The sequence below is a fragment of the Salvia hispanica genome, chromosome 3, assembly GCF_029641045.1.
Source record: "Salvia hispanica isolate PSC_SH4W2 chromosome 3, Shi_PSC_v1, whole genome shotgun sequence".
Taxonomy (NCBI): domain Eukaryota; kingdom Viridiplantae; phylum Streptophyta; class Magnoliopsida; order Lamiales; family Lamiaceae; genus Salvia; species Salvia hispanica.
The window spans coordinates 51461094-51471130 of NC_142694.1; the positions used below are offsets into that span (position 1 = coordinate 51461094).

General features: G+C 32.9%; 1 protein-coding gene across 1 annotated transcript; it reads left to right on the top strand.

The window, feature by feature from the left end:
- Nucleotides 1–663: 663 nt before the first annotated feature.
- On the top strand, nt 664–1615 carry LOC148931045 (uncharacterized). Its single transcript, XM_089067083.1, is given in 2 exon segments — nt 664–870; nt 872–1615. Coding segments are annotated over 2 exon segments (951 nt in total).
- Nucleotides 1616–10037: the final 8422 nt, after the last annotated feature.

Here is a 10037-nt window from a genome sequence, read left to right on the forward strand (position 1 = left end):
ATTAGATATGTCACATGCTTTACTGCAATTGTGTGTCACATGCTTTACAAACATCACTTCTTTATCTGACAAAAGTTTTGAAATGTCACATGTATCACATTGCCACTCAAACGTTTTGTCATCGCATGCATTATCATGCAAAAATTAGATAGGTCACATGCTTTACTGCAATTGTGTCCCACATGTCTTGGGGTTTAGTGTCACATGCAAATTTATTTAGTCTATACATAGCCGGTGGAAATTTTTTGAAGATACCACCAAGTACTCATTCCACCTCCAAAAAAGGTCTTCTAGTGAAAACTCATCACTTTCATCGGATTCAAGTTCTGATGATTAAAATATCATAGCACTCAATGAATGGGAGGAACGAGTTTCTCAACAAAATCATCAAATCTATACAATTGTTGAGAACATTTTATCCACCAATCACAATCTAATTGTAGGGGCTCAAGCTTCTACAGTTAGAAAAAGGTATTGTGAAAGGCAACGCGAGATTGGTGTTGAGCGTTTGATCAATGACTACTTTAGTCCCAACCCGATATATGGGCCAGAGGTCTTCCTTCGGATTGTAGAAGCTGTTACTGCTAATGATGAGTATTTTCAAGAGAGACGCGATGCTACAGGGAGACAAAGTTTGTCATCGTTACAGAAATGTACCGAGCTATGCGGGTGCTGGCGTATTGGACATCATCCGATGTCGTTGATGAATATTTGCGGATGAGTTCAACGGTGACGAGAGATTCTCTAATACATTTCGTTGAAGGTGTTATCTCATGTTTTGGTGCCACATATCTTAGAAGACCTACTGAACAAGATCTCGCTAGACTTCTATATGTAGCAGATCAACGTGGGTTTCCAGGCATGATTGGGAGTATAGAGTATAGACTGTATGCATTGGGAATGGAAGAATTGTCCTAACGCATGGGATGGACAATATACAGGGAGAAGTGGCAAACCAACGATCATTTTGGAAGCTGTTGCATCATACGACTTATGGATATGGCATGCATTCTTTGGAAGTCCAAGTTCGTGCAGTGATATTAATGTACTCCACAGGTCTCCTGTTTTTTATGATGTCTTAGAAGGTCGAGCACCATATGTTAATTGCGTAGTAAATGGTCATCAGTATAATATGGCATATTATCTTACTGATGGCATATACCCTGCATGGGCTGCATTTGTGAAGTCAATTGCTTCTCCACAAATTCAAAAGCATAAGTTGTTTGCTCAATTCCAAGAGTATATCAGAAAAGATGTTGAGCGAGCATTTGGAGTCCTACAAGCGCGTTTCGCATTTTTGCGAAGGCCATGCCTTGTCTGGGACAAGATGTTGATGGGAAAAATTATGATTGCTTGTATAATCATGCATAATATGATAGTAGAAGATGAACGTGATACAAATCAAAATTATTATGATTCTATTGAGTTTTTTGAAGATACACCTACAAGAGCACAAGAAGGAAATGCTGAAGCTTTTTGCTACTCTACTCAACGGATTGGGAGTTTGTTTTCTTATATAACAAATCGAGATCAACTCCGCAATAGAGAAGCTCATATTGCCCTTCGAGATGATTTGATTGAGCACATTTGGGATAAATTTGGCACAAATAGTTGAATGTGTAATGTTTATCTTTTTTAGTAATCTTTCTTATTTTTCACTTTAGTTTGTAATTTGGTTTGTTTATTTTCTATTATTATACCGCATTTCTTTTATTTGTGTATTTTTATTATGTTGTACTCACTTATATATGGATGTGTAATAATTTTTATTATAAATTTGAATTATAAAATAATTTATATAATTTTTATATGAGTTTTTTAATATATTTGAATAAATATAAAATTTATATTGATTGAAAGTATATGAAAAAGAAAATATGTATTGGGGTTGAGTTGGAGTCATTGATGGAGGTAAAAGTTTTAATAAGTTGGGGTTTGTATATGTGGATGAAAGAGAAATGAGTATTTTATTCAAAAGTTGATTGGGGTTAGGTTGGGTGGTGTCACCAATGGGGATAGTCTGAAGGACTTGTTAGTGTCGTCGCCGCTGTCGTTCAGCGAGATGGCTTCGGAGTGTTCAACGTTCATAAATTATTTTAATTTCATTTATTTTTAGTATATTTATTGTTAATATATTTGTTTTGTTCTATTAGGAGTAATAAATTAAAATAATAATTAATGATATAATTAGTGAGATAAAAATCATAATTAAGAGCTTTAATCGGTCAAAATTAGGTTAAACCCGTTGACCATTATAAAATTAACGGAATTGTTAACGGAGGACCAATTATGATCCGATTTGAAATATACAGGACCAAAAAATTCAAAAGATAAAGTTTAGGACCAAAATCGTGAAATGGGCATATGTTCAAGACCAATTTTGACTTTTACTCTTTGAATTAGGACCCAAAAAAAATCTGAAAAAGACGGCCAGCAATTTGTTGGTATTTATACAACAATTTTTCTTGTCCAGCAATATCCGACACACTATACAGCAATCTATAGATTGTTGTGTAGTGTTTGTAATATTGTTGTGTAGTGTTTATAATATTGTTGAATAAGTGGTGTCACGGTGTCACTTTAAGAGGGGTTGTTATTTTAACACAAACCTATATATATACTCCCTCCGTCCCATTAAAAATGCAACGTTTGCTTTTGCGCACTTATTTTAGAAAAATTATAATAAATTCCTAAAGTAGTGAAAAAATAAAGTAAGAGATAGAATAATGTAGAGGAGAGTCCCCTTTATATTATTCTCATTTTTACTTTATTTTTTCCCCACTTTAACTATTTATTATTATTTTTTCAAAACATGTGTGGAAAAGCAAACGTTTCATTTCTAATGGGACAGAGGGAGTATATATTTATAGGGTCTCATTCTAATGCTTATAGCACCCTAATCCAAAATCAAGACTAAATCTCCACCCTTGGATTTTAAAATGAGTGGATGAGATTAAAGCTCACAAATCTCAATAAATAGTAGACAAAATATCAACAAAAGGGTAATATCGTCATTATGTTATCATATGATAATTTTTGTGGGTGTTTTTTTATATTAACATTGTGTATTACAAATATCAACAATATGACATTAGAATATCAACACAAGGACAAGAAAATATCAACACATTTTTATTGAGATTGGACATGCATAATATTGAGATTTTGCCTACAATATATTGAGATTTTTTGTTGCATTTATTGATAAAAGCTGCTTATCAACATGTACGAAAATTGAAATATAATTTATCAAATTTCATCACCCGAACATCGTCAGAACATATGCAATTGAGATCTCGTTGGAATCCTTATTAAATTATCTTTAATTTGATATATTTTTTGCTAAAAAATAATTTAAATTGAGAGAGTTACGTAAATTTAAAGATTTGAGATGATTTTGAGGAGAGAGAAAGTAGTTAGTTATAATTACTACATATAGGATTTGATATTAATACCCTTTTAATTTAATTTATAATTATTTAAATTTAAAATATATTACACTTGGCATTATATCAACCACAAGATCTTCTAATCTAATGGTTAAAAATTGGTCTCAATTTTGGATTGATAATTAGTTAGCAATTGATCACACCCCTATATATATATATATATATATATATATATATATATAGGGATGCGTTAAAATGACAACACTCTTAAAATGACACTGTGACACCACGCTAGACTGCAATACTATATATGCTAGACTGCAATAGTATAAACGCTAGACTGCAATCTATAGATTGCAGTCTAGCGTATTGGATATTGCAGTAGGGAAAAATTGCAGTCTAGTGTATTGGATATTGCAGTCCGCGAAAAATTACCCTTGAGCAATTTTTATGATTGCCACATGGCAGCTTATTATTCGTCCATATGTACAAATGATTGGCTAGGAATGGTGGTATGGTGTTACTTTAAGAGGTGTTGTCATTTTAACACAATCCTATATATACATATATATATATATATATAGGGTAGCATTAAACTCCTTTTACCCCTTTAGATACTATTTCCTTCTTAATCACATCCATTAGATTAGTATGATGGATGGACTAGATGAAGCCTCACAAAATCATCCCGTGTTGCATTATTAGGTTCATTCTGTGCATTATATGGGTAAAATTGTAAAACAGCCATGAATTAAAACGGCAGGAGCGAGATTTAAGCAATCCTTCCATATGCTCACTCTCTCTCTCACTCCAAACGTCTCTTCCCATCAGCCCACGATTCTCAAATCGTCTCCCCCATTTCAAACTAGGAAAAACCCTAGCCGCTACTCAAATTGAAGAGACACCACCACTCCCGCCGATTTTTCGCCGTGAAAGCACCGCCGGTCGACGATTCATAGTTCTAATGTGATTCCTTGGCCGCGCGATGATAGATTTACAGTCGACAACAAGGCGGGTTTCAAAAGTTCCGATTTTTGGTAAGAGACACTTCTAATCGTCAATTTTCGTCATTAAAACAGTGACGATTTTTTCACACATTTGGTCGACACATTTAATGATTCAATTTTTCGTAATACCCACTGTGAATCGCCTATTTTCACCGCGGACACACAACCTAATCGTCGATTATTGATAGGGTTCATTTTTTCGTAATACCCACTGTTAATCGCCTATTTTTTCGTAATACCCACTGTAAATCGTAAAATCGTGTTCATTTTTTATAGGGTTCTGTCCATTATTGAAGTTTGTAATGAATGACTGGTTTCCAATTGTGTATTGGGCGATTTGGTAGATGAAATCGTATCTGGGTTGATTTTTGGTTTGTCTTGCATTTGCCTTTATATTCATTCGTGCATTATTTGATGCAATGTGTACATTATTGTAGGTAGTGGTGTGCATTACTTTTTTGTTTGAATCTACATCAGTCGGTTTGATAAAATGCCTTAAAATTGAGTGAAATTTGTATTCATATTTGCATTATTTGTTGCCATTTGTACATTATTGTAGGGAGTGGTGTACATTATGTTTTTTGTTTTACTTTAAATGCTTCGGTTTTATAAAAGGTCAATGGTTGATAGAATGTAATATTCATTGGTGCATTATTTGCTTACTTTTGTACATTATACAGTTAGTATTGTGCATTAATGCGATACATTATTGATTTTCGGGCAGCGGCGAAGCAGCCTTGGTTAGATATTGACGAAGCGGTGGATGATGTTCTTCCACTTGCGATTGCGCAAAAGTTCAGGGAGAGGTTGGTTGAGCAGCAAAGGTTCTATTGCCTCCCGTCTGATTTCCAAGAGGGAAAAGGCTATAAAGGAGGCTACTAGGCCTCTTAGACGGTGCAAGGCTTGCGATGAGATGGGACATCACGACTCTAGAAACTGTCCAATGTTTAAAGAGATGGCGGAGGAGAAAGAGCTTCATAAGGGCAAGAGGAAATCTTGATGTATCTTGTACCTAAAAACATTATTAGTTCTAGTTTTTGGTTTAGTCTTAGTTATCATTTCGTTTCGAATGTGTTATTAATCCTACCACTGTCAACAATTTATGCATAATAATTATACATTTTTAGTCTGTTAATGTACATTATTAGTAACGAAGTTGTACATTATTGTCTACAAGCACTTAACTTTCTGTACTTAAATAAAGGGAGTAATGCACAGAAAATCATTATTAATGCAAGACTATTGTTCGATAATGCACGTTAACAAAGTAATGGAATAATGGTATAAATAAAGGGAGTAATGCACAGAAAATCATTATTAATGCAAGGCTATTGTTCGATAATGCACATTAACTCCCGAAAAATGCAAATTTATTATGCATAAAATGTTCACAGCGCTAGAAATAATAAAACTAAGACAACGAAACAAATAATAAAACTGAATACAAAACGAAAACTAATTTTTTAGGTACAAAACACATCAAGCTTTCCTCTTGCCTTTACTAAACTCTTTCTCCTTCGCCATCTCTTTAAGCATTGGATAGTTTCTAGAGTCGTGATGTCCCAACTCATCGCACGCCTTACAACGTCTAAGAGGCCTACTAGCCTCCTTTACAGCCTTTTCTCTCTTTGAAATCAGTTGGCTCGCGGAGCTGCTAGCATGACCCTTGGTCTTTACAACATCCGGAGGATGGACCTCTTGCTACCCTCCCTGTTGCATACGACAGAATACCTAGTAGTTACACCGTCCGCTGCCTTCCTCATTCCTTGTTTTCGCGTATCAAAACCGACGGTGCGGGCGTACACATCATAAAACGCATAAGCAAAATCAAGGGATTGGAACTTCTGACCAACCACAGGCTTCAATTGTGGAGAACATTCAAGTATAACAAACACTATACATAATATCAAGACAACAAGCATATTAGAATTTAGTTTCATTATATGATATGAACCATACATTAAATATAAGAAAGAATACATTACACAGTACTATTCGTACATTATATAAATCCAGAATTACAACACAGCAGCACATAAAACAAAATAAACAACAAACCCTAGAAGAATACGAAAACAATAATATAGCGTGATACGGGGCTGCTCCAATATGGCGACGACGAGAAGAAGTCGAAACTAATGCTTAAACCTTGCGAAAAAAAATAAACACTCAACCCTAGAAGAACTCAAAACTAATGCTGAAACCATGCGAAAACCTTATTGCTTATTGATTTAACAAAAAAACCAAACAAAGGGTTTTCAAGTCACACTGAATCAGTTTAATCACAAAATAAATTCATCTAAAATTACCTTCTTCCATTGTTCAAGAACACGAAAATGATAATATAGCGAGCACGATACGGGGCTGCTCGAATATGGCGACCACGAGAAATAAAACCGCTGCAATCTGTATAATTTTCTGCAATGGAGAAAGATTGAAGAATACCGGAAGAAGAGAAAAAATATTTTGTAGAATCTTTGGATTGAGATAATCAAGCACTTACCATAACCGTCTGCGTTGTGATTACCCTAAAAGCCCTTATTAGTTTTTTTAATTAATTAAAAAGTATAAATCAGCATCTAATTTCGTCCATTAGATTTAGAAAATAGATGGCCAAGATTAAAAAGGAGAATAGAACATTATATGGAAGAAGGATATGAATACATCCCTATATATATATATATATATATATATATATATACATATAGGGGAGCACTAGGGTGCCCCCTTATTTAGAGTCAAGATGTACATCCAATCTGGTGCTGCCATGTGGCACAAAACATGCAATATTTTAAACACAAAAATGCAATCTAGTTGTACATGCATTTTCGCAGATTGCATTTTTGTTGTATGTAAATTGCATTTTATAGTGTTGAGTTTTGCATTTTCACATAAATTGCATTTTTTATTGTTAAGTTTTGCATTTTTACATATAAAAATGCAATCCGTCTATATATAAAATGCAATTTAAACAGTCAATATCTAAAATGCAAAACTTAAAAATAAAAAATGCAATCTGCATATAACTATGCACTCTGCCGAAATTCATTTATAGCTTCTACAAATGTGTATTGCATTTTTCTGTATACAATATTGCATTTTTCGTGCCACATGGCAGCACGTGGTTGGATGTACGTTGTAACTTTAAAATTAGTTGTTATACTAGTACATCCCTATATATATATATAGGAATGTGATCAAATGAAAAATCTAAATATTGTACAAACTCAAAACTATGATCTGAACCGTTGAAAAATGTCAACAGATTACAAAAAAGTATTAACGGGAAAATGGGGGGAGGATCCCCTGCTGTGGCTTATATCACAGTAGGGGGTGCGGTGCTTGAAACGCCAAAATTTGTGAACAAAACGCAACAGCTGTACTAACTTTTTTATGTTTAATTCACATCATTTTAAACACTATTTTATTCAATTAAAATGTAAACCGAACTTAAAAAGGAAAGACGTTGGCATGTTAGAGTATTTTATTATATATGTTGACTTCAATAGTTTTCTTAATTTCTTATTAGTAGCTGTACTATTTATTAATGTTTAATTCACATAATTTTAAACACTATTTCAATCAATTAAATTGTAAAACACAATTAAAAAGACTTTGGCATATTAGAGTATTTTATTATACTAATACATGTTAACTTTGATGGAAATTCTTATTAAAAATGTTATTTATATTTGCAGCAGTAAATAGGAATTAGTATATAGTTTACTTTTAATTATTTTTGCATAATCCTTTTATTTTAAGAATAATATTTCATTAATTATTATAAGTACTTTCACTTATATATAGAGTTCCTATATTTATAATTGAATCATACAGAATTGTTGAGTATTTTGGCACGTCTTTTTCTTTAAACACTCAAAATACCTATAAAATTAAATTAAGAATATAATAATAACTAATTATGACCATCATTCCTCAAATAAAAAAATTAGGTACAAATTAATTTAAACTAAATTATAACACTAAGTCTAGCTACTCTGAAATCATTAATCTTAAAAAATTATTAAAAAGTACGTAATTACTAAAGAAAGCATATACAAATATTTCCAACTGCAAAGTATGTTAGAATTAAAAATAGTAAGAGGTATTTAAAAAGATGTGAATAGAAAAAAAAAATATTAATAAGAATAACTGTTGAAGTCAACATATATAATAAAATACTCTAACATGCCAACGTCTTTCCTTTTTAAGTTCGGTTTACATTTTAATTGAATAAAATAGTGTTTAAAATGATGTGAATTAAACATAAAAAAGTTAGTATAGTTGTTGCGTTTTGTTCACAAATTTTGGCGTTTCAAGCACCGCACCCCCTGTTGTGATATAAGCCACAGCAGAGGATCCTCCTCCAGAAAAATGTCAACAGAATTTCAACGGTAGTCAACGATTGATGTTGTGTTGATATTAAGCTGATGGAGCAACACTTTTTCATTCTTTTTCTACATTAATAAATTTCTTACTTTGATTTCATTATGCTCCTCGTCTCTCCGGAATTGGTAGTTCTATTTATATGAAAAATTGCACCTTTTGAGTTTAATTTGTCGTTGCCACTTGCAGATGCCAATCGACGTTTTTGGAGTCCTTTTTATGTGCTTTTTTTGGCAGACCTGCCATCGTTTTTTATATGATTATTTCCCTCTATGTTTGATCAATTATCTTAATTAAAGCAAAGTTTGAAATGGGCATGAATAATAAATCCGTGGTTCCTATACTTCTGAATGCACTACTCCAAAAGGGACCAATAATTAACACCGGCAGGTTTTGACAGTTTCTGGCCTCATAATTCTCACTTAAAAATTATATTTTATTCTAGAATTCTATTTGAGATTGTCATTATCGATAGTAAAAATTAAAAACTATAAAAGACAGTAACCAACTTAATTTGTATAAACTGTATCCAGTATTTTTTCGGAAATTTCGACAAAATTGTTCTTAGAATAAATACATTGAATCATGCTACCGACCACAATTTACGTGGTACATGACTACATGGTCTAAATGGGAGGTGCACTAAATCAAAGTTGACTAAAATTTAAACGAAATTAATTGGTGGATATTATTTGATTTCCCATAACTATTTTACATTATATACATACTTATTTCAAACAAACGTAAATTTAGTGACGCAGTACGAAATTGAAAAGAAGCACTCAGAAACACCTGAACAGTAAATTGTTTGTACGATGACGAATGGTAAACACTTCTTGGCCTCAACATTCGAAAATAAGGAATAAAGTTATAAAAAGTTGATGCAATAATATATTTAGTGGTTTTTCTTTAAAAATAACACTTGCTTCTTATGGGCCACTATCTCCCCACCCCACCAATACTCCCATTTCCCTTGTTTTAATTCAATACTAATAATAATTTCCCTCTAATTACTAACTACTATATGAGTTAGTAAACACCAATTGGGGCAAAACAAATCCATTAAACTCTCGCAATAACTATGTTGCATTTGTTCGGATTGTCGACTTCATCAGACGTTTGATATTGTCCGCTTTGGGTCAAGTCCACACGGATTTGTTTTTGGGCCACTCCCAAAAGACCTCAAATTGATTAGAAGTTGGACATGATTATATACACCTTCCAACTTCCCTCAGACTCCCGGTGTAGGATGGGA